The sequence below is a fragment of the Microcaecilia unicolor genome, chromosome 4 (genome assembly GCF_901765095.1).
Source record: "Microcaecilia unicolor chromosome 4, aMicUni1.1, whole genome shotgun sequence".
Taxonomy (NCBI): Eukaryota; Metazoa; Chordata; class Amphibia; order Gymnophiona; family Siphonopidae; genus Microcaecilia; species Microcaecilia unicolor.
The window spans coordinates 62,173,759-62,200,026 of NC_044034.1; the positions used below are offsets into that span (position 1 = coordinate 62,173,759).

The following is a 26,268-nucleotide window of genomic DNA, read 5'->3' on the forward strand; positions in this document are numbered from 1 at the left end:
GCTAAACTTGTACAAAAAAACTGATTGAAATAATAAGCACAATGCTATCATGAAACCTCCCCTCCCCAGAAATTATTCAGTTCAAGTCCACTACAATTAGTAGTTCCAATTCTCATAACAAAGGAGAATAAAGGAAAAATATTAAGAAAAGATCCAGTACTTTCAAATTCCCCTATTACTCTGTAACCCATCAAACCAGAGAGGCAAGTAGCCACATCAGTTACTAAATAGTTTGAACTGATTGTACCTACTTTATATCAGATTTTGCTACTTCATGATTTCCATTCTCAGATTTTAGCTTAGTAATCTTTTCTTCCTGTGATTGCAGTCTAGATACCAAATGATTAATTCGAGGTGCCATATCATTAATTACTGGAAGCAGTGTTTTAGCTAAATCTGCTATTGCCATCCAAATTTTTATCTGGAGAAATATCTGCAGATCTATGTGAAAATAACCCAGATATGTTAGAAAGAGCCTCTTCCAAGCCAGAAGATCTTACTTGCTCAGCTTCTCCAGCAACTAATGTTGTTGGGCCAAATTCCTCTCAGGGAGGCAGACATTTCCAACCCTTGCACCGTCCGCAAGCGTCCTTAGATGAGAGAGACACTTCTCCTGATCTCCTGCTGCATGGAATCCAATTTCGATTTGGCATAAGTGCACAACTGTTGGCGTCAACAACGATGGCTCACCTCACGTCCTCACCACCTCCGACCAGGCTCCAGCTTTTCCTGCTCAGTGACTCCCGCCCTCGCGTCCGGAAACAGGAAATACATCAGAAGGCGAGACATTGAGCGGGAAGCTGGAGCCTGGAGGTGAGCCGTCACGCTGCAACTGTCTGTCGTCGGGGGTGGGGCCGTCGCTGCATGGGCTGGCTCGCTGGCATCGCTCAGTTAGTTGCCAGGGTCTGGGGACTCGGGAGCTGACGGCGGGCTCAGCGGGCCCAAGCCGGGGGTGGGCACCGCGCCGGTGGTGACGGGAGCGGAGCGGCCGAGCCACGGGAATGGGGATCATCTCAGGCGACTAAGGCGAGCAGCGGCAGAGGTCGGAGCGGAGGCTCGAGTGAGGCAGAGTTGAGGCGCGCTGCGCGGGGCCCCCTTAGGCATGCCGTGCGGGGCCCTATGCGGTCGCCTTGGTCGCCTCTGCCTAAGACCGGCCCTGGGTGATGGTTGATCGTGGCATGGAGTAACGTGTCTCCCCTGTGGGGTTCTTCTCTTCTGTGGTGGTAGATATATCTGAATTTCTGCCTCTGAGTTAAGTCTTTATTTATTCCTGTCACTAGTAAAGAAGGTTGTTTATAAAAGAAAAAAAAAGGAAACTTTGTTTTTTCCCTCCTTTTCTGCCTCTGAGGTAAACCTTTATTAATTTCTGTCACTAGTGAAGAAGGTTGTTTATGAAAAAGGAAACTTTTTCCCTCCTTTTCTGCCTCTGAGGTAAACCTTTATTAATTTCTGTCACTAGTGAAGAAGGTTGTTTATGAAAGAGGAAACTTTTTCCCTCCTTTTCTGCCTCTGAGGTAAACCTTTTTTAATTCCTGTCTGTAGTGAAGAAGGTTGTTTAAAAAAAAAAAAAGAAAAAGAAACTTTGTTTTTCCTTCTTTCTGTTGCCTGTTACCTGATTTATTTTCCCACCTTTGGCAATGTATTCTAGGGAGCTGCTTGCGAAGTTTCTTTGAATTTCGCTGGCCAGCATCTCATTCTGATGTTGGACCCTTCTGAGCTGGTACCAGTTGCTTTGATTTTTTTTTGTGGGGCACGGCTCGTGCCTGGATCACGAAACTCAGTTGTTTTCCTCCTCTTCACAGTCCTAGACGGCGGCTGGTTCAGAGGGCGTCCCCATTGCTGGAACTTGTACCTTTGCAGTTCGGTGGTCTTAGTCTGCCATTTCCAAAGCGGGGGAAGTCTCTCGCTGGCTCCGTTTGGCTGCAGGCTCAGTCTTTTTAGTCCAGGGCTATTTTTTCATTCCTGTCAGCCTTACACGGCTGTTGGGCAGTTCTTTTACAGACCGTCCGGTCTCTGCTGCTTCTGGCATCTTGCTTGAGACGCCCCTGCTATTTGATTCTTGTTTTGGCAGCAGTTTTTCCTCCCTTCCTTAGGGAGGTTCTGGTTCTCTCGTCCCCGTGGATCCCTCCTGTCTGCTCTGGTTTGTCTGCAGGGTACTTTCCTTCTGGTGGGGATCCGAGTTGCCCTTGGTGTGCAACTACTAGCTCAAGTCCCTCTTCTGATTACCCTCGGGAGCGCCATTCTTGCCAGTCTTTTGCTTTGTCACTCAGTTCATTGTCTCTTTTCGGGAATGTGCCTTTTTAGGACTAGTTTGCCACAGCTCTTCCTTGCTTCCCTTGCTTTCGGGCGGGAGTTTTAGCCTGGCACAGATGGGTTTTGCCTTTTCTAGTTTCAGGCGCCTCTCCCCTGGCACATTTGGCACTCCTACATTTTTCTGTAAGGGACGCCGTTCTTTCCTACTGAGCAGATCTATTGCTGTTCATCTGGAGATTGACTCTCCCTTAGCTGTTTTTTTCTCAGTTTGGTGTTAGTGGCCAGCATCCTCTTTGTTCCTGGCCTGGCAAGAGTTGTTTTTTCCTCACTGCCTTGCGGCTGCATTTTGCTCCCTATGGTCTGAGGATTACAGCTCCGTGATGCTTATCTCCCTCTTGGCGGAAGTTCTTTCTCTACGTTGACTGCTGCTCCGTATCGGTTGCCTAGGAGGGTTGTCATTGTGGCTCAGAGACCACTTGAGGACCGAGAGTGTCTCTTGGGGCACGGGGCTTTCTCGTACTTTTGTCCCTCTGGGCCAGGGGGGTGCAGCACCAGGTCTTCATTTCCACAAGTTGTGCTCCTTTCCTGTTGACCTCCTGGCAGCACCTTCTTCTCTGGCTGTTCCCCGGGATTCCATCTAAGCATTTTGCTTGTTGAGCACAGCTCCATCGCTGCATGCTGGGCGCGGCTCCATCGCTGCATGCTGGGTGCAGTTCCACAGTTCCAGGTTGGCTTTAGTTCGATCGCTGTATGTTGAGGACAGCTCTATCATGGCATGTTGAGTGAAGTTCCTTTGCTGCTTGTTCTGCAACCTTTCTTCGTTGCATGTTGAACGCAGCTCCATTGTCACATGTTGAGTGTAGTTGTTTCTCTGCAGGTCTCAGCGTGGGGCACAGTCCTGTAGCATGCAGCTCTCTTTGTGTATGGAATGCAGCTCCCTGTCTGTGTGCAGAGCACAGCTCCACCGCCTGTTGAGTGTAGCTCCATCTCTGTATGTTTAGCACAACTCTTCTCTGCAAATTGGATGAAGTGAAGCACAGCTCTGTGACTGCAGGTGCTATACAGCTTCATGTCTGCGTAGGAAGCATAGCTTCTTGTCGGCGTGTGGAGCGCTGCTCCTTGCTGGCATCTGGAGCGCAGTTCCTTGCCGGTGTCTAGAGCACAGCTCGTTTGCGTGTGGAAAGCAGCTCCTTGTCTGCGTTTTATACACAGTTCCATTGCTACCTCAGCTTCAGTTCTGCAGGTACCTCTAACATCCTTCTCTTTCAGTGGGGCACTGCTCATCCTCTGTCTGTTACTCTCAGCTTTGTCTCTGCTTGTTCAGGGCATTTCTATCTTTGCCAGAGGTGTGCAATTCTTTCTCTGCCCGTGGTGCATGGCTCAGTTTGTGTGCTTTGAGTGCAACTCTGTTTGTTCTTGTTGAGAGCACAGATCCTTCTCTGCCTGTCCCTTGAGCACAGTCTCTGACTGTGGAGCATATTTTCACCTTTGCCTGTTGGGCACTGTTTCACCTTGTTGGTCAACCCCAGCTTTTTTCTGCGGATTGGATACAGTAACTTTTCAGCAGTTGTGGCATTTCACAGTTTAGACTGCTAGACAAGGCTGTCTTGTCTCCTGTTAGCCACCATTACTGTGACACCTTTTCTTGCCGTAGCCTCTTGGTGGCTGGCGAGAAGCTTCTCCGTTGCTGGAGTTTCAATTAGTCTCTGCTCCTTTTGTGGCTACTTGGCACCTTGGGTGTCTTTTCTCCACAATGTGGCTCTTGACTCTTTCTTTTTGTTTCCTTTTGTTCTCTTGGCTCTGTTCTTTCATCCCTAAATCCAGAGCAAGCTGGTTGAGGAGTACTCTTTCTACGGTTGTACCCTGGTATGCTGCTGCCCTTTCCTTCATGGTTCTCCTGAAGAGACAAGCGCTCCAGTTAGTTGGTTCTCTTGACTCTGGAGTCTCTTCTTGTTCTGTGCAGTTTGATTCTCTCACTAGGCGCGGGTCTGGGTGGTTCCTGGGCCTTGCTTCCTTTCTTCTATGAAGTGTGGCGCACTGTTTGGGGTTGTGTATTCCTAGTACTTGTTAGGGTCTCTTCATCCGACCATACTGGACTCAAGACAGGGGTAAGTAATTTTTCTTTTGCTCAGAACATTTGTTTTACGTCCTACGGCTTCAGTTCCTTTTCTAGTGTCTAACTCTGTTCCATTTTGGTAGCCTGGTGGTTCGGATATTTGAATCCTTTTCTGCTGATCAGTTTTTTGCTGTGTGTATAGCTTTGTTGATTTTTCAACCTTCTGCGTTCTTCTTTTCTCCCCACCTCTTTGTGAAACTGCTTTGCTACATCCTATTAGTCTGGATTGGTCTGGTATAGATGACAAGGAAGGAAAAATTGTTCTTACCTGATAATTTTCTTTCCTTTAATCATACCAGACCAGTCCAGATGCCCTCCCTGGCTAAAGTCTGTCAGAGTGTTGTTTCCTTTAGGTATCCCTGGCCCACGACGCTTCAATACGCTGGGATGTCCTACAGCACTGCCTACTTCATCTTCTCTATTCAATCTCCTGCCACTTGTGCCAGCTCTGTTTGACTCCTGTTACTTGGCATCACGGAGTTCTTTCCCCGGATTCAGGGGTAGATCTCTATGTGCTTGAGCAAGCTCAGTATGGACCATTCCCTCCCGCTTACTTTACTGTTAGGGGAGATTGCAGTTGCCTTTGGCCAAGCAGGAACAGTGAGGTTCTGCATATTGGCTCCAAGAGTTTGCCTGTTTGGTATTAACTGTGTTTTCTTCTAGACTTCAGAGCACCATTGCTTGGCAATTCGAAATACTGAATATTCCAGGCTGCATGATACCCTTAAGGGGCGGTTTACTTGGAACTATTTTCTCTGTCTCCTTCTGCTGGCAGATGGACAAAACCCATTAGTCTGGACTGGTCTGGTATGATTAAAGGAAAGAAAATTATCAGGTAAGAACATAATTTTTCCATACTCTGTACTACAGACCTAAAAGCACATTTAGATAACATTGGTTTTAACCTAGTCAACAGGTGAAGTTGAAAAAAAAAGCAGAACGAACCACAGACAAAATCTGATCTTTCATAGACAATTGGGAATCTAAAATCACTCTCAGAACTGCATCTTACTTCACTACTAATTCATTCTCACCCAGCTTCACCGACTGGCATTTCAACAAATCCTCATCCTTCCCAAGAAACATCAATTCAGATTTATTCAAATTTAAAACAAGCCTATTAGAATGCATCCATTCTCGAACAATTCTCATATGTTAATCTAGTTTATAATGCAGTCCAGTAAGGCCTCCTTGTACTGAAAAGAAAAATTACACATCTGCATAAATCCTGTACTCAACTTGCAAGTCCCTGTAAACCCCTCCCAGAGAAGACCTATAAATGTTAAAACAACAAGGCTGAGAAAGCCGATCCCTGTGGAGCGCCTCTAGATACTGGTAAAAAACATTAGAGATTTGTCCCCTACTAAGGAAAAGACCTCCCCTTTAAAAAGGAGGAAAATCGTTTCCACACATCCCCGCCTATCCTAATCTCCTTTAACTTTACAGGGTGCACACTCAAAATTTTGTGTTTTTATTTCCCTGCTCATTTTTGTTTGCGAATGACACAAAACATAGGAACTGTTAACATTTCCTGTGTTCTTTTCAAAAACATTCCCTATGTTCTTTTTCAAAATAAATGCGCATCGCTAGTAGTTTTTATCACACATACTTTACAGATGGTTTATATCGGTGATGGCGAACCTTTGGCATGCGTGCCAGAGAGGGCACGCAGAGCCCTCTCCCTTGGCATGCGCGCCGTCGCTGGTCCGCCCACGCTCCCTCCCTCCGAACACCAGTTCGCCGCCTCCCACCCTCCCTCCAGCCCAACAAGCATCAGCCCGCCCGTCCTCCCTCCCTCCCAGCACCAGAAACCCCCCTCCTGTGAAATTTAAAAAGTGTACCATCCTCCTCGGGAATGGATAGCGGCAGTGAAGTGCATGTTCTTCGCTCGGCGCACCTTCGGCCTTTCTATCTCTCAAGCTCTTGAGAGACAGAAGGGAAGGCCGAAGGCGCACCGATCGAAGAACATGCGCTTCGCTGCCGCTGCACGCTGCCTTAATCCCAAGGAGGACGGTATGCTTTTTAAATTTCACAGGAGGAGGGGGGATCCTGGTGCTGGGAGGGAGGACAGGCGGGCGGCAGGCCTGGTGCTGGGTGGGTGGGAGGGAGGCTTGGTGCTGTGTGCAGCTGGGTGGGAGAGATGCCTGCTGCTGGGTGGGAGGGAGGCCTGATGTTGGGTGCTGGGTGGGTGGGAGGGCGGCAGGCCGGGTGCTGGGAGGGAGGGCTGCCTGCTGCTGGGTGGGTGGGTGGGAGGGAGGCTGGGTGCTGCTGGGCGCTGGGAGGGAGGGCAGCAGGCCTGGTGCTGGGTGGGAGGGAGGCCTGATGGGTGCTGGGAGGGAAGGTGGCAGGCCTGGTGCTGGGTGGGAGGGAGGCTTGCTTCTGGGTGCTGGGTGGGAGGGAGGCCTGATACTGGGTGCTGGGAGGGAGGGCTACCTGGTGCTGGGGGAGAGGGCAGGGGGAGAGGAGGGTGGCTGGACATGGGTGGCTGGAGGGGAGAGGAGGGTTGCTGGACATGGAGGGCAAGAAATGAAGAAGAAAGGAAGAAAGTAAAGAAATAAATGGAAAGGAAGCCCTGGAAACGGAGTTAAGAGAACAGATAGCAGCAGAATCAGAGACTTGACCAATATGGATAGAAAAACAAAATCACCAGACAACAAAGGTAGAAAAAATAATTTTATTTTCATTTTAGTGTTTGGAATATGTCCAATTTGAGAATTTACATCTGCTGTCTTATTTTGCACTGGGTATACTGGAGCTGTAACAGCTTACAGAAATGATTTATAATGAAAAACATGTTATTTTTTCCTCCTATACTAGAATAATATTTTCAATGATGTCTTTATATATGTGCCATGGCTGGTGTAGGGGGTGTGGCTATCATATGGGTGGAGTCATATGTGGTAACCCCGCCCATAATGAGTACCGGCACTTTGCGATAAATAAATCGATTTTGGGTTGCTGTTTGGGCACTCGGTCTCTGAAAGGTTCGCCATCACTGGTATATATGCACAGGAAAGCAATGTTCATATTTGTGGTGCTAAAGAGGATAAATATTTCTTGATTAACTTGCAATCACTGGTTTGGTTTGGTTACTAGCTTTTGAAAGTTGCTCATTTGTTTAAAGACAATTGATTAATTTTTAGACTCGTTTGCCTGAGCCCACTATATTTTTATATGAAGATGAACGATATCTTGTTCACTTGCCATTGGTGGAAAAGGGGTTAGCAGAATTGGATGACTGAGGTAAGTATGCAGATATTTTTCTTGTATCCCTTCTAACCTTATGTGAATTTCCTTCCTTCTATTTTTATCATTACTACTTATTTCCCTCTTCTCTGCTTTTCCAAAACAAGAATAAATCCTAACATAATATACAATGTTTGTTAATTGGCAAGATTTTGTATTCACTTTATGAAGTGATACTTGAGAAACCAGTAGTTTTCACATTTCAGTTCTACAGAAGCTCGGCATGTTTTGACCTTTCAAGAAGGCTAGAGAGTAATTTTAAGTGATTTATTCATATTTATTAATAAAATACTGATACCCAGTTTTAACAGTTTTAATTTTACATCTGTATCTGTCACATCTACCATGGTTTCTTTATCAACAATTAATAATCAGTTCAATGGATAGTCTGTTGCTATAGTTTACATTTTATTTTGCTTTATAGGGTATTTTGTGCTTAGTAATTATGGATTTTTTTTAAGAAGGAAAAAGCATCAGTCATTAAAAAATTAGTAAGATTAAAAAAAAAGAAAAACGTGAAGCAATATAAAGAAGGCTGCAACTAAAAGCAGGCTAAAGGCTGAAAGGAAGATAACTGATTAGATATATATGGTTAGATAAGTCTGAAGTGAAAGCCCAGAGAGAAGAGAGAAAACAGTAAGCAATATGCAATAAAATCTAATATAACCAAGTATTTCTACATCACTTATTTTCCAAAACGTATCTCTAGTGGATTACTGTAAGAGCACAGTCATAGGGAATTAAAATTTAGGAAGTAGTGCTTTGCAGACAGACTAGGGTGTCTCGCTAAAAATTGAGAATTTAGTCAAATACTTGAGAAAGGGGATGGGATTTGAAATACTGCCTTTCTGTGGTTACAGTCAATGGTTTGCATATTATATACAGGTACTTATGTTATACGTGGGGCAATGGAGGGCTAAGTGGCTGGCTCAGTCACAAGGCAGTGCAATGGGAATCGAACTCAGTTCCCCACATTCTCAGCAGGGCCAGTCTTAGGCAGGAGCAACCTGTGCAGCTGCACAGACCCTCACACTCCCAGGAGCCCCTCGCTGTCGACTACAGACCTGCGCAGCAGATCCAGCGCCAATCCCTTCCCTCCTCATGAGTGCAGTGCGTGCCCCCCCCCCCCCAAATCCACAAAAACCTGATTTTTTTTTCCTTTGTTGTGCCAGCAGTGATAACAGGAACAAGCTGTCTGGACCAGTCCAGTCCTTCCCTCTGCAGTGTCCCGCCAGTGCTTAAACAGGAAGTTACATTAGAGGGGCAGGACTCTATAGAAGGAAGAATTGGTCGACACAGACAGGCTGTTCCCATTGCCGCTGCTGGTACCAAATCACTGTGAGTACCTGGCTCCCTCTTTGGAGCTAGTAACTGGAGGGATTTACAGCTACCAATGCCAGACCGAGCATTTTTGGCCTGAACGTTGGGTCATAGTTTAAAAATCTGGCGGGAGGGGGGGGTTTGCCGGTGATGTTATTCTGATAGTTTGTAATTGATTTGAATTCCTGTTTGTAGCTAGCACACAGGAGTTGCATCTCATTGGTTAATTTGTGCTTGAATCAATTTACATGCTGAGTATGTTGAGTTGCTAGCAGAAGAAAAAGTGCTCTAAAGCAGTGCTGCTCAACCAAGGAGGTTGAATTTGTCATTTTAAACCTCCTTTAGAGGTACACCTAGGATAGGTGGCATAGGACGTAATTCCCCCCCCCCCCCCAAACTGGTCCGCAGTCACTCCAGAGCTGCAAAATTACCCATTCTAGGAGGGAGACTTAGTCCTGGTGTTAAACTTACATCCCAAAAATGTGTAGGATTTATACTCTGATTCTATCCATTTGAAATCTGATCTGCACAGGGCCCTGCAATTGCTAAGACCAGCCCCGGTTCTCAGCCACTGTTCTAACCACTAGGCTGCTGCTGCTCCTTATGAAAAAGGAAATAGGATTGTCATTTAATGATTAGTGGTAGATTATTCCAAATGTACCTTACTTGAAACCAAAAAGAGCTGTCCAGAATTCACTTGAAATGAATATGCTTAAATGAAGGAAAATTTAACAGTCAATGATTAGGTCATAAAAAGTTTGATTAGATACAGGTGGATTTATTCTGTATGTCAAATAAACTAAGATAACTCAAGCTGAATTGGGGGCCGGTGAAGCTGTTTCAGCAAGAGTGACCCTGTCATATTCCTGTAATCTGAAAATCATTTTTGCAATAGTTGGTTTGTTCTGAAGTGTTAGCACTAATTCTTAAGTAAATAGAACTACAGAGAGAAAATTAACATCTGAACTAAGAGAGAAAACGGATTTTGTACTTTAAAAATACCTTCTTAACTAAATTTATTCACTTGAGGATACCTGAGAGAAGCATCCAGAGTTATACCCAACCCTTTAGAAGTTCATTCCACTGGGTAGAAGAACTTCATTGTGTTTTAGAGGAATGGTAGTTGGTAGTAACATAGTAAGTGGCAGCAGGTAAAGACCTGAACGGTCCATTCATTCTGCCCAACAATCACATTCATTATCAATGATTAAATCAACAATGAACGTGATATTATGTACTTGATCATGGTCTTTCTTTGGTGTTTCTGGGACATAGACCGTAGAAGTTCTCCCAGTTCTGTCCTTACGTTCCAGCTATAGGAGTTGCCATCAAAACCCACTCCAGCCTATTCAAATTTGTCTTGTCATTTGCGGGACACAGATCATAAAAGTCTGCCCGGCACTGTCCTCGCGTTCCAAATTATTGTAGTTTCCGTCGAAGCCCTCTTCAGCCTATCCTAAACTAGATTGCCATATGCAGGACCTAGACCAGTGATGGGCAACCTTTTGAGCTTGGTGTGTCAAAATTCGCCAAAAAACCGAGCATAACTCGGGTGGTGTGTCACTTCGAGAAAAAAACCATAATTTCGCGATATTTATAGTTTAAATAACAAAAATGTATAATTGTAATATAAAACTGTATTTAATAAACCAAAAACTAATTATTTAACTTACCTACTTAGTGACTTCTTTGTTCATCTGTCAGTCGGTTTCTTTTGTTGGTCTTGATATTATTTAACTTGTGTGGGGTGCCATGAATTAAGATAAGTGAGGGGGAGGAGGAATTCTTTAACTAATCTGCCTATTAGTGACTTTTTTGTTGCTGAATTTCATTGGCTAAATCTTCAATTGAAGGTTGGTATTTTGTACACTTCAAGCCCAAGCAAGCGCTACTAACTTCATCTGTCAATCTGTTTCTTTTGTTGGTTTTGATATTATTTAACGCTGAGAATAAGGTTTCACAAAAGTACGTAGAGGGAAAAATTGTGAGTAAAGCCATTGCTATATTTTTCAGGGTGCTAAAAGTGTCTGGTAATCGGATCCAGGCACTCCAAATTTCCTGGTAACTCAGATATTCTCTTAATAATTGCATCTTTATTCTGCATATCGTGAAATAGAACTGGTGCACATCTTAGGAGAGTTTCTTTAATAAATTCTCCCTCACTGAGTGCTTTTCCATGCTGAGCTATGGAGTGAGCAATGCTCAAACTTGCAGATGTTAAATTTGTAGAACCTTTTACAAATTTAAGGATGGACTTAGATTGGCTCTTATAAAAGTGTAGCTGCCTGGAAATGTATTCCTTCCGTTCATCCTCACTTTTTCTCAAGAGCTGGGAATGATTAGTTTCAAAATGTCTATTTATATTCCACGTTCTGCTTACTACCGTTTCAGTACATAGAACGCAAAATGATTTGCCATTTTTTTCTATAATGCCATACATCTCGGTCCATGTCTCTTGAAAGGGTCGGCTACTGCTACTACCACTTCCTTTACTTAACCTTGGTTTTTTATTTTTTGAGTTCTCCATCAGGGGGGCAGAGACAGAAGATAGAATTATAGATAGCCTGTTAGCCCTAACTAGCCTAACTGACCACCTTATGTAAATTAAGATGGCTGCCGCTATTTCTAATGGCGGGAAACGGCACCCATAGCACATGCCCTCGCCTCTCCCAGCCTCCCCCTCACCTATCTCAGTAATGGTGGTCAATTACAAATCCACGACACCCCAGAACAGTAGATTGGATGATGGTTGCTGGTAATGGTGATCACAGGGCCCTCAGAGATGCGTCCCCCACGGCATTCTGCTGCTCTCTGCTCCGCCGGCCGGAAGTGAGGAGCCGGGGCAGAGGGAGCAGCAGGGAGGGAGCCAATAGGAGCGCACACGGCACACCCCCAGCGGGTAAACATGCACCGGGTGATTTCGCGGGGGGGGGGGGGTCGCGCTGCACCGGGGGGGAGGGGGGGCGCATCGGCGATCCGCCCCGGGTGTCAGCAAGGAACTCCGCTGCTTCTCTGTATGCGGCCACATGCGGCCGCGTGTCACTGAAAATGGCTACGCGTGTCAGTACTGACACGCGTGTCATAGGTTCGCCATCAGGGACCTAGACCGTACAATCCTGCCCAGCAGCGGCCTTAGGTTTTAAAGCCAGAGTCGCCATCTAAGCGCCATTTGACTTGCAAACCCTTTAAGTTTTGTTTTTTTTATACCATTCATTTTCTAATTCGGATTTCTATTCCATAAGTACATCACTCTCCACTTCTTTGCATTGAATTTTAATTGCAAAACATGAGACTATTCTTCCAAATTTTGTAGATCCTTTTTCATGTTTTCCACTCCCTCTGGATTGTCTACTCTGTTACAAATCTTGGTGTCATCAGCAAAAAGGCAAACCTTACCTTCTAATCTTTCGGCAGTGTCACTCACAAATATATTGAACAGAATCAGCCCCAGCACCAATCCTTGGGGCACTCCACTACTCACTTCTCCTTCCTCCAAGTGAATTCCATTAACCACCACCCTGTCTGTCAACCAGTTCCTAATCCAGTTCACCACTTTGGGTCCTAACCAGCCTGTCAAGTTTATTCAAGAGCCTTCTATAAGGAACCGTGTCAAAGGCCTTGCTGAAATCTAAGTAGATTACATCTAGCACAAGTAGGTTTTCTGAGGAATCAGCAAACCACAAAACTTTACTTTTAAGTTTGTTCAATTTTAGTAAATGAATAGAAATCCAAGATTTTATTTTATCAATGCAGTTTGATATTTTCTTCAAATGTATATATTAATTTTGAGCTGAAACCAGGGCTTAGGCCCGCTTTTACAAAGCCCAGCAGCAATGCCAAGACAGCCCATTCAGAGTCAGCATTACTGCACCGCCAGCTGCTAGCACGGCTTTGTAAAAAGGGGCCTTCATTTGTAGACATAAAGAAAGTGGAACTGGGAGTGTTGTGGGGCCAGGACTGGAAATAGGCTTGGCCAGGGGCAAAAGTAAACTTACTTATACACACACAATACTTCATTTGTGGATAAAAAGGAAGCTGGTATGTACATATACTTGGGAAATTCATACATTTAATTTTTAAAAAGTTAAATATCACCTACAGTATTACAAATTTGCAACATTATCAACAAAATCTTGGACGTATCAGTATTTTTCTCAACATTTACATATTTGATACCATAGTGTTCTCAGAAAGTTTTGGCAGCAGGGTGGCATGAAGGAATACTGGCTTGCAATGGGAAAAGGAAGCAAGTGTCTATTTTTATTGAAGCACTTGCTTCCTTTTGCCATTGCACAGCAGAGTAGCTGGATTGGGGCAGAGGAATGCTTTTAATTTCAAAAGACCTTTGTTCTGGCACAGTATAGCATTTCTTATGAGTTAAATGTAAATATGCTCTGTATCCACAAAAATCCAAACTCCTCCCAATAACAGGTAGGACATTTCTCCTTGGAAATCACCATACAAAAAATATTCTGATTCTCATGTCATCTGAGCAGCACCAACAATCTCTCCACTACCAGGCACACTAAGAAATACAAAACCTGAAAAGAAATTCCTACTTATCATGTATGTTGCAAACCTGACATACAACAGTAGCACTAATTCTTCAGTTTAAAATATCAAGAACCCTGCCTATGAATAGGCAACACTACAAATATTACACTGGGCTATAGAACACCAATACACCTACTGCTGGTCAAACAGAACAAGTAAGATTTCTATAGATACCTACACAAACTGCATGCAAACATACTGCACATTGGTCATAGGTAAAACACAGCGACAAACAGGAGCCAGAACTGTAGATCCAGTGGGTGCTGAGTACCCCCAGTATTCAGCAAGCTACTTCATTATGTCCAGGGAAGGGTTATTTGTATTGTGTCTGGCACCCCCAAGCATTTTGAAATGTTGGTATGTATGCACAGACAGACCCTCACCAAATAGAGATCACAAATTAGAAATATGAAAACAAAAATTAAACTGGTAACCCCAAAAAGTCAAAACTCAGCACTCAAACACTGGAAAAATAAATTTACTGTCTTATTGAAAACAATACTAAGATATCCGCAATACAAGTTGACTAACATATTCTAGTTTATAAATTCAGAATAAAAACACTTTTTTCCTACCTTTGTTGTCTGAGCATTTTATTTTTCTAATCGTGTTGGTCCAGTGAATTTTTCTCTTCTGCTTTTCTGTCTGTCTTTCTCTATTTGTCCTTTTTCCATATTTATTGTTCACTTTTAGCTCTTTCTTTTCACCTTTCTGTACATTCAAATTTCACATTCTTTCTCACTCTCTGGTTCTCCAACTCCTTTTTATTTTTAATGTACCTATCAACTTCCCATCTCTGTCCTTCGTTATCCCATTTCTGATGTCACTCCTTCCCCATTCTTCTATTCCCTTCTGTCACCCCCCTTTACCACAATTTTACCCTTTGTACTCACTACGCTCACTCGTCGTCTTGATGACCCTTCATGGCATCTCTCACATGGTTACATCAGGTTCAGTATTTCCCCGTCCTCCATCTTTGTAACTCAGCATCTCATCTGTCTTCTTCTTTTCACCCCCATACTGTTGTAGCACAACAACTTCCCTCTCTCTCCTCCCCATACTCTTGTAGCCAAACTTCCCTCTCCCCTCGCCAAACATTTTTAGCCTATCATCCCCATATCCCCTCTTCATTCCCTACCCCAGCAGTGCAATTTCTCTGCTTTCTGGCCAACCATGTAGCTTCTCCCTTTTTCTCTCTCCTTCCCCCTCATAGTTTGTATCTCCCCTTATCTCTCTCTGTCTTTCTCTCTCCTCCCCCTCTCTCTCCCAGTCTTCTCTTCCCCAACAGTCATCATCTCTCTACTTTTTCCCACATCATATCTAGAATCCTGCTTGCTGTCTCTTCCCGCCCCTTGTCACCATTATGTCCTTCTCCCTGTCCAGAATTTTTCCTCCCTGCAATATTTCTCCTTCTCCCCCACCCACCCATTGGTCCAGCTTTCTTCCCCTCCCACCCACTTATCATTGGTCCATTCCAGCTTTTACTCCTCCTGTACTCCCCTCCCACCATTGGTCCAGATTTGCTCTTTCTTTACCCCATCCACGAAACATTTGGCCAGCTTTTCTCCTCCCCCACCCACTATTGATTCTTCTTTTCTCCTCCTACCCCATTGCCCCCAACCACCATTGGTCCAGTTTTTCTCCTTCTCCCCTCCCCACCATTGGTCCAGCTCCCCCCTCCCCCCCCATAAGTCCTGCATTTCTTCTGTGCCACCATCGGTCCTAGATTGCTCCCCCCCAAAAGTCCTGCTTCTCTCCCTTTTTCTCCTTTTCTAATCCCCAATGGCATCCCCCCCAAATACCTTTTCAAAGCTGTATTCTTGTTTTAGAAGTTGCCGACAGCAATTCACACCAACATTGCAGCCTTCTGTCTGACCTTCCTGTCTGTGCAGAAACAGAAAGTTGCATCAGACAGAAGGCTTGGATGTCAGCATGAGCAGTGTATTGTGAATCACAAGACGACAGCTTTGAAAAGGTATAGGAAGGATGCCATGGGTGGTGATATCACATCTTGAGCCCAAAGAAGTGCCAGAACACTCCGTTCTTGGCACAAATTAAGCCTTGGCTGGAATCAATATGAAGATATCTGCATAAGAATAAAGGCAATCACCACTCTCTCATATAATAGGGCTCCAAGAATTCATAAAAACATTATATATTGGTGAGAGTGGTGTGAGCCCTGTGAGATTCCATAAGATAAGATTGTTCTCCACTTTTCATAGCTTGATACTTTCTATTACCCAGAAAATCTTTGAACCTGTCATGAACTAAAAGGGGAAAAATCTAAAGATATTTTGAGAATTAAAGTGAATGCTGTCTGCCTCTTAGTATTTATACTACAACTACTAATCTTTTCTATAGCACTACTAGATGTGCACAGTGCCGTACAGATTATATGCAGGTACTTTCTCTGTCCCTAGAGGGCTCACAATCTTTTTATACCTGGGGCAATGGAGGGTTAAGTGACTTGCTCAAGATCACAAGGAGCTGCAGTGGGAATCAAACCCAGGTCTCCAGGATCAAAGCCCGCTGCACTATTAGGCTACTCCTCCACAGAGCATAGTTAACACGATAACCCAGGTCCTGGCACACAGGAGAGAGCAGACACAGTAGGTGACTGGGGTGGGGGTAACAGCCCGGGCCCGGCTTTGTCTCTCCGCGACTCTGACTTCAAATAATTGTTCAGGGTGAGTCACATGCTGATGAAAATACCCTGTGGTTTCAAACTTCTTTCTTGACCATCTTAATTGGGGTAATTGACTATAAATTAAGGTATGTGCCTGTGAATTAAGTTATGTGTCTGTGAAGAGTGGATGGGTGGGAAAGATGACCAAACTAAACCCTTCTCAACTATATAATGTCTACCTTTTAATGTTCTAGGCTGTAGCAGTTAATTTTGAACTATGGTAAAATAATTTTAGACTTTTATACACGCTAATAAATATTTGCTTTTTTTGTGAAATTCAAACAGATTTTATTCATAAACCTACAATTTATTTTCTATCCCAAGGTTTAAGTCACCAAATCACAGAGCCAGGTAATGTTCATTTACACATAGAGACTTCCACTTCTCTGACCTAATGGAGTACTGTCTTTTTCCCAGTCTCCAAACTTCACTGAAAAATTGTCTCCTTTTGCCATATGGGTGAATCCTTGTCCATTACTCCGCTTACAGGGTTGCCCTCTGTTGCTCCAGGGTAATCTCTGTTCTGCAAGCCTTTTGGAATCTCCTCACTCATAGTACCCCTTTTTCTGAAGGGCAACTCCGAGGTACCAGTACGGGTCTTTTTCCAGTTGTGTCAGCCCAGAAGGGAACCATCTTATTTTCCACTATAAATTGAGCCACTCTACAGCCACATTAGGCAGTAGTGCTTTTTCTTTTTAAACATCGTTCTTGGACCCCCTCGTCCTTGTGGGAAACCATATGCCAACCTATCTACAGTGTCGCAAGGTTTCTTTGAATCTTTGAATTACGACGTTTCTTCCTCTTGTGGATGTTTTTTGTTATTAAACCTGGAAAAATCTGAATTTTATACATTGTGTTTATCATTCAGTAACCAACAAATTCCTGTTGTGCAAAGCAGATTTCCCCACATTTAAACGATGGCTCTGATTCACAGACTTTGTAGCAGTTCCACAGCTTTTAACAAATCCAGCAAAGTCTCAAATATTGGAAACTATTATATTTCAATAAGTTATTCCAGTCAGCATCCTTCTGATCTATTAAAAAAAAAAAGACAATACAAGTGCCTATGTAGCTTTATAAAATAGCCTACCTGAAATCTCTTGCAAGGATGGTATATACAGTGGGGGAAATAAGTATTTGATCCCTTGCTGATTTTGTAAGTTTGCCCACTGACAAAGACATGAGCAGCCCATAATTGAAGGGTAGGTTATTGGTAACAGTGAGAGATAGCACATCACAAATTAAATCCGGAAAATCACATTGTGGAAAGTATATGAATTTATTTGCATTCTGCAGAGGGAAATAAGTATTTGATCCCCCACCAACCAGTAAGAGATCTGGCCCCTACAGACCAGGTAGATGCTCCAAATCAACTCGTTACCTGCATGACAGACAGCTGTCGGCAATGGTCACCTGTATGAAAGACACCTGTCCACAGACTCAGTGAATCAGTCAGACTCTAACCTCTACAAAATGGCCAAGAGCAAGGAGCTGTCTAAGGATGTCAGGGACAAGATCATACACCTGCACAAGGCTGGAATGGGCTACAAAACCATCAGTAAGACGCTGGGCGAGAAGGAGACAACTGTTGGTGCCATAGTAAGAAAATGGAAGAAGTACAAAATGACTGTCAATCGACAAAGATCTGGGGCTCCACGCAAAATCTCACCTCGTGGGGTATCCTTGATCATGAGGAAGGTTAGAAATCAGCCTACAAGTACAAGGGGGGAACTTGTCAATGATCTCAAGGCAGCTGGGACCACTGTCACCACGAAAACCATTGGTAACACATTACGACATAACGGATTGCAATCCTGCAGTGCCCGCAAGGTCCCCCTGCTCCGGAAGGCACATGTGACGGCCCGTCTGAAGTTTGCCAGTGAACACCTGGATGATGCCGAGAGTGATTGGGAGAAGGTGCTGTGGTCAGATGAGACAAAAATTGAGCTCTTTGGCATGAACTCAACTCGCCGTGTTTGGAGGAAGAGAAATGCTGCCTATGACCCAAAGAACACCGTCCCCACTGTCAAGCATGGAGGTGGAAATGTTATGTTTTGGGGGTGTTTCTCTGCTAAGGGCACAGGACTACTTCACCGCATCAATGGGAGAATGGATGGGGCCATGTACCGTACAATTCTGAGTGACAACCTCCTTCCCTCCGCCAGGGCCTTAAAAATGGGTCGTGGCTGGGTCTTCCAGCACGACAATGACCCAAAACATACAGCCAAGGCAACAAAGGAGTGGCTCAGGAAGAAGCACATTAGGGTCATGGAGTGGCCTAGCCAGTCACCAGACCTTAATCCCATTGAAAACTTATGGAGGGAGCTGAAGCTGCGAGTTGCCAAGCGACAGCCCAGAACTCTTAATGATTTAGAGATGATCTGCAAAGAGGAGTGGACCAAAATTCCTCCTGACATGTGTGCAAACCTCATCATCAACTACAGAAGACGTCTGACCGCTGTGCTTGCCAACAAGGGTTTTGCCACCAAGTATTAGGTCTTGTTTGCCAGAGGGATTAAATACTTATTTCCCTCTGCAGAATGCAAATAAATTCATATACTTTCCACAATGTGATTTTCCGGATTTAATTTGTGATGTGCTATCTCTCACTGTTACCAATAACCTACCCTTCAATTATGGGCTGCTCATGTCTTTGTCAGTGGGCAAACTTACAAAATCAGCAAGGGATCAAATACTTATTTCCCCCACTGTATTTGTGCATTTGTTTGCCAGTAGAAGTCAAATTATTGAGCCTTAACAATTTGAAATCCATGGATATGTAGATAGTGCACTTGAGGCCAGCTTCCATGACGGCAATTTGGAAGGCTGTGACATTGATTTCAGCCATATGTTCACATCCCACTGCTGTTTGGAGAGGGACTAGTAGATTTGGTAAGTTGGTTCTCCTGAATCTTTGGGTTTAGAATCCAATTTCATCCCATCGGGACCATTTTTGTCTTCATTTCCCAAGTGCCTTCCCCCTTTACCCCCCCCCCCCCCACACACACACACACACAAAACAAAATCTGAAAAGACTACCTACCACCAAAGATATGCGACATCTGCCCATTGCAGCACTTTTCTTGTGTTTTCCCCCTCTACTATTGAAGACAGCCAGGGAAAGTGAGGGCTTGCTATCCTGCTTTCCCTTGGAGAAGACGAAGTAAAAACAGTATACTAGTTAGTAGGATCAAGTGTGTTGCTAACAGCAGTCTCAGGTTTATTGGGATCAAATGAAATAAGAGCTGGGTGGACTTTCTAAGGGTTTTAGTCCATTAGTAGAAAACTAATGGCCTTGTTTACTAAGATGCGCAATTGTTTTTAGCGTGTGCCTAAAACTGTAGCATGCGCTAAATGCTAGACTCACCCATAACATATATTTTTATGGGTGTCTTTAGCGTTTAGCGCATGCTAAAACCGTTGGCGTGCCCTTAGCGCTGCTTAGTAAACAGGGCCCTAAGGTGCATTTGCAATCTAAATTGCACAAGGCACTTCACCTTTGTGGGCATGAGGCTGAGGTAAAAATACTGGAAGGACGATTAACTGAGCAAGGTGGAAATCCAACACTACTTTCAGAAGGAACTTTGGATGTATGCACAGAATCCAGCTTTGTTGTTGAAGAATGTGGTATAAGGTGTATTGGTCAGTAGAGCTTGGAGCTTACTAATTGTGCACCAAATTGACAGATACTGAAATTAAGACCTTCCAGGTCAGGTTCTTTAGATCACAGGAGTCTAGTGGCTCAAAATGAGTCTTCATCAGCTCGGTTAGAGCAACATTGAGGACCCAAGACACTGCATCAATCAAGCAACTAGAGACTGTATAGAAAGAGCTTTATCTCTACCTGGTGGTGATACATACCAGTTGAACCAAAGTAAACCCTAATGGAGTTGATTTGTGTGTCAAACAGGTAAAAGAGTTTAGAGCCTTTCTATCCCACCAGATGGCAAAAACTTTCTTTTAGAATTGTAGTTTTGCTTATGCCTTAATCCTGCCCTGAGCCTGTTCCAGTGAGACAGTTCCCCAATCAGTGCTAGGTAATTGAAATCTCTGTTTATTATTTGTGTTGCTGATTTTATTAGCTTTGTGATTTCTGCTTGCATTTGTGTATTGTTTTATACTGGCTAGTTGGACAGTAATATATTCCCACCATCTTACTTTTGCCTAGTCACACACACACACAATTTCTATCCATAAAGATCCTACAGTGTATATTGTTCCCTGCAAGACTTTTATCCTGTTTGGCTCTTTACCATCCTTAACATATGTTGCTGTTCTACCAGTTTGATACATCCTGTGTTACCTTTAGCTAACTAATCTCATCTGTATAATTCTACAAGGATGCTGATCTTTATGGAAGGAATAATTACTTACCTGTAATAGTGGCTTCATAGGAGAGTCAAAAAGTGCACATTAACTTTTAGGGGGAGTTGTCCATTGCCTTTCATAACTATCTGAAAGGAATGGATTTCTTTTCTTTTAAGTTTTAGAACTTATGATATAGAAGAGTTCCTTTATGCAGTATGACAGCTTATGTGACCCATACAGATGCTATGCAGGTAAGCAGCTATTCAGCCTCCTAACAAAACATTGAAAGCTATTAATCTGTAAAACCACATGCAATTCATGAATTACTGTAGCTAGTGTCTACTGTTGTGAGAAATGTGCTATTTAAATTGGAATATCAAGTAATATTGACAATTATTTTTTGCTTACAGGTGTATGCAGGCCACCTTTGAAGAACACAGTTAAATTTTTGTCTCAGAACATATTTCATCATTATTGTTTGCTTTCACTAAGTTCCTTGTTTAATTTGTACAGCTAAATACAAAATTTGTATAGCAGATGCTATCAGAGGGAATTTTTGTTTAAAGGCCAATCTGTTTAGATAAACATGCAACGAAATGTTAAAAATGTATACTTTGATTTTGTTTAATTCAGATAGGTCGTACACTGTTAAATGAGCGTCATTTTAATTTGTTCAGTGCTGTATTCAATTACTCTATTGAAAATAAATGGAGAGTTGTGTCTTTAAGGAGCCTAATCTTAAAAATGAAGTAAATATTAACCCTGGTACAACACCACACTCTCTAGGCAGTAATCTCAGTATACTATTACCTTATTACCTACAGATATCAGCCTCCCACAGTCACATCCTATTTTTTTCTTATATAAAGGCTGTAGTATAGTTTTAATACTCGTATTTGTCCTCTTAGTCTTGGGAAAGGTTAGCCTCCCCATCTCAAACTGTGACCTTAATCTATTTCCTGTTCAACCTCTCACTTCTACAGGACCTGCTGCTTTCCCCAGGTCATTGGCAGCAGCGGTAAAATCTACATGAAAGATCCATGGGCCCTTTTCCATGCATGCAAAACTACTAGCTCTCCTGGTTGTGCCCATCCAGCACAAGAAGATACATCAAAGGGGACATGACTGATACAACAGTGATACACGCGAGGAAATGGACCCATGCTCTCTTTCCTGTTGATTTGACCACTGCCACAGCCAATCCAGGAAGGAAGGGAGAGAGTGAGCAGGAGGGGGGTAAAGAGAGAGACAAAGCAATGCTGGTGGGGAGGCGGGAGAGGGATACACGTAGGCATGTGGGAGGGGTGGAGAGCAGAGAAGAAGCAGTGATGGATGGAGGAAAGAGACGGGAATGTTGGTTAAGGGGAAGAAGAGGCAATGCTGGATGGGAGGAAAGAAGACAGGGCAATGTTGGATGGTTGGGAGGAGAGAAAGACCAGGGAAATGCTGGATAAGGGGGATGAAAAAGATGGAGCCATGCTGTGGATTATGGCTGGAAAAAGAGATAGAAGGGGGGCATGCTGCATGGCAGGAGAGAGAAACAGAGAAGATGGTGGATGGAAGGGGAAGGGTGGTTTAAGAGAGGGGAGAGTTGGAGGAAGGGGAATGTGAGGTTCTAGGTGAAAGAAATAGATGGAAAGCTGTAAGAGATACAGAAATAAAGGAGATTGAAGACTGCATAATAAGAATGAATGAAATCTGAATGGGCAGAGACAGCAAAATAGAAGAAAGCTGAAAGGAAAAGATAAATGTTGAAGATTGATGTAGTGGGAGAGGTGAAGAAGATGAAAGGTGAGAAAATGGACTGGAAACCCTGAAAAGAAAATAAAGACAGGAAAGCACAATTAGAAGAATTAAATGGCAAGATGACAAACGTAGGGAAAAAATATTTTCAATTTATGATGAGGTAGTTTGGTACTTATGTTAGGCCACTTAAGATTAATAAATATAAATATTGCCTGATTCAAGAAAGGATGTTTTATTTTCCATTTTGTATTGGTCCTGAGTGAGTTTTCTAGGATTTTGTATTTATAGTATGCCTGGTACAGGATTTTGTATTTGTATTTAGCTCACACTGTTCCCAGTGCTCAAGGTGAGTTAGATTCAGGTATAATAGGTATAGTCTTGTCCCTAGAGGGCTTACAATCGAAGGGACCCTGTTTACAAAGGCACACTAGTATTTTTATTGCCTGCGGAAAAGTAGTGCACGCTAACCATGTAGATGCCCATAGGAATATTATGGGCATCTCTACACAGCGAGCCAAATAAACGGGGCCCTAAATTTGTACGTAAGGCAATGGAGAGTTATGTGGCTTGAAGATCTCAAGGACCTTGCAGTGAGATTTGAACCTTGGCTTCTGTGGTTCCCAGCCTGTTGCTTTAAGCATTAGGTACAGCTAATTGTTCGGGTCTGTCAGGATCACAGAACCAGAACCCAAGCCCCTACCCAAACCACATACCCTCAGTTGTATTTTTCTTGGACACCAGCCTAGGCAACCACAAAAAGATAACTACAAAGAAAAAAAATCTTATCACTTTAGCAAATATTTAGTCTTACAAAATTAGCAGAAACTAGTTTCTTAGGAAGAATAAGCAGGGGGGAAATTGGATACATAAGAAAAAGGGAAAAACAGCAAGTGCAGCACTTACTAAGCCTCTGGCTCCCCAGAGGCTCAGGACTGTCACTGCCCAACCTGCCCATAGTATGTGAGCCCTTATATAGTATCTTCTTTCAGCTCAAGAGTACAAAAAAAAAGAAGCTGGTTCTGTAGTGTGTCATTGTCTTATTACATGATTGAGAAGGCACATAAAAAGATGTATTTCCTTAGTCCTTATTGACACATCCTCAGTAAAAGAACCTTTATCTCACTTCAAAGGGTCAGGATCCAGTTCTCAGAGTCCCCATCCTAGCAGTATGTCTTTTCCTTCCTTTACCTATAGCCTACAAGAAATGTCTGTCTTCCTCCATGTCCATTTCCTTGTTCCCTTGAATTGGTAGTTAGTTCTCAACAAATGGAAACCTGCTGCATCCAAGTAGTCTCCAAATGGCCTCTTTGAACACACCCACTGAAAATGGTGAATTGCATGACTCATTGTCTTTCAATTACCTGGCCAGAGGAGGGGGGGTGCGTGCTGGCACCAAATGACCTTGTTTGTTTTGTAATCCACAGAAGAAAAAAATGTCTCCACACTTCACTGGCTGTAGATTCTTTTTTTTTCTTTATATTAAACATTACCAGCACTGGACCTGCATGGTCTGGGCTTTCATGATTGCACCCCCCCCCCCCCCCCCCCACCACCAACATAAATACAGATCATACATATTCCATGTTTGGTAATTCACCGCCTGCAGGTCTGAAGCCTGATGTTTTGCCTATCATGTTTGGTAGGTTTCCAATTAATTTTATGGTTGCCATTGACCACAATTTCTGTTACAGTGCAGCTGAAGATCTCGGTTTGCATAGTCAACAGGAAGATGATGAACAGTTTGGGGAGGGGGGGAGTGCTAGGACTGACTGAGTGAAGTATTTCTAGAATACTGCAAATACTGTCTTTTTAAAGATATATTATTTGGGTCTATTGTGTTGATTTTTGTTGGTGTGTTAATTCCCTAGTGTGCATATGGCCATCAGTAATAGGAATTACAGATACACCAGCACAGTACAGTGAAGGAATCCTCCTCTGCTGTGTTCAGAAGTGCCCCCTCTGTACCTTTACTAAAATGTATTCTTTATTTACAAGTTTCATAAGAAACAATGAAATTATACAGAAATGAGTAGAAAGTAAATCAGAGGGGGGGGGGGGGGGGGGGACTCGAGTCCCCAACTGTGGGGAGCACTAAGGGCTTCTTATACAAAGCTGTGCTAGTGATTCCTGAATGGTAAATGAGAGGAAGCCCATTCAATTCCTGTGGGCTTCCTCTCATTTGCCACGTAGGAATTGCTAGCACAACTTTGTAAAAGAAGCCCCAAGTCTATTAATATAAGGCAAACATTTAAAGAGAACCATACATTATCAGTACACAAATTATTGCCCTATCCTTACCTATGGTTGACAGCAGACTCTTTATCTCCCCCTCCAAAAAAAAAATTCCAATTGGCCAGGATAAATTTATATAGGCAACCTTTAAGCAATTTCTTGAAACCACACCTTCTTGTGGTGGGAGCTCTTTTTTTTTTTTCAGAAGTTCCTTTGCATTTGACTGTTTCAAGGTAATCAGATGCAGAGGAACTTCTGAAAAAAAGAGCTCTCACCACAAGTAGGTGTGGTTTCAATTCAAGAAATTGCTTAAAGGCAGGGGCATAGCCACGGATGGGCCCAGGCCAAGCCAACATCCCGGTGTCAGCAGGTGCGGCGGTGCTCTGCTGGCGCCGCAGTCCCCAACTGCCTACCAGCTACCCCGACGGACACGACCCTCTCCTTCCCCAGCCTTTTAAAAAAAAAAAGTCCGTGAAGCGCCAGGCATCTGTTGTGCTTGGCACTGCTGCTGTAAAGCAAGCAAATTGCCTCCCTCATCGCGTTCGCGTCGGCCCTTCTCACTGTGTCCCGCCCTCTGATGTAACTTTCTATTACCGTGAGGGCAGGACACAGTGAAGGAAGGGCCGACGTGAACGTGATGAGGGAGGCAGTTTGCTTGCTTTACAGCAGCAGAGCAGCCACCTGGTGCTTCACGTACTTTGTTTTTTAAGGCTGGGTCAGGTGCCGGGCGGCAGGGGAAGAGGGTCATCTCTCTGTGGGAGGGTCTGGTAGGCAGGTGGGGACTGGGTTGAGGAGGGGTGCTCAGATGGGAGAAGGGGTCTGGGTGGGGTGGGCTTAGATAGGAGAAGGAGGGAGAATGGGTCTGGGGCTGAAAAGCGGGGGGGCCTAATGCATGTGGATGAAGGGAACTGGGGGCTGAAAAGGGGAGGGTAGGTGGGATAAGGGGGCTAAAAAGGGGCAGGGGCTGAAAGTGTGGGGACTGAAAAGGGGACAGGGAGAAATGGCTGGGGACTGAAGCGCCGGGCTGGAGCTGAAACTGGGGACTGGTGGGATAGTGGGGCTGAAAAGGAGGGGCAGGTGGGAGATGTGGGCTGTGGCTGGAACTAGGGGCAGGTGGGATATGGTGCTGGCTGAGAGCTGAAAAGAAGGGGCAGTGAGAGGGAGGGCAGACCCTGGATGGATGGGAGAGGGAGGGAAAATGGTGAATTGAAAAGGCAGACACTGGATGGCAGAGAGAGCGAAGACAGATGCTGGGTGAAAAGAAGATGAGGAAAGCAGAAACCAGAGACGACAAACTGTAAATAAAATATATATTTTTTTTTTTTTTGCTTTAGGATAAAGTAGTATTGTAGATGTCAGGCATTTACCTGTTTTATGAGTACAGCTTAATCAGGCATTGCATTTCTTACAAAGCAAAGTTTGAAGGATATGTGCCATTGACATGTTTGCCTTATAGCAGTCATATTTGGTCAAGTTTAAGATATGGGATAAAATCACTATATTTAAAAATGTCGGTGTTCCATGAACCAGGTATGTGGTTTGTGTTAATGCAGGAGAGCTGTTGCACAGACTGTTTACTTAGAAATCCATCATCAAGTGCACTCTAAGGCATTATTAGAGTATCGACTACACAAAGACTCCAGTATTTTTTCTTTATCACAAAAACATTTTATTATATTGCAATGCCCACTAACATCACTAGCACTGCTGCCTACTATTAAAACCTCACACATTCACTCCTCCGCTCATCTTGCACACCTGTATTTAATTTAAATACAAAACAGTTGATTTTACATTTTAAACTGCA

General features: G+C 43.8%; 1 protein-coding gene across 1 annotated transcript in view; it reads left to right on the plus strand.

The window, feature by feature from the left end:
* Window positions 1-21,170, plus strand: part of RNF17 (ring finger protein 17) — a 785,154-nt gene extending 763,984 nt beyond the window's left edge. Inside the window, 2 exon segments of the mRNA XM_030200280.1 lie at window positions 7,513-7,612; window positions 20,894-21,170. Coding sequence (XP_030056140.1) covers window positions 7,513-7,611 — 99 coding nt within the window. The 3' untranslated portion in view covers window position 7,612; window positions 20,894-21,170.
* Window positions 21,171-26,268: the final 5,098 nt, after the last annotated feature.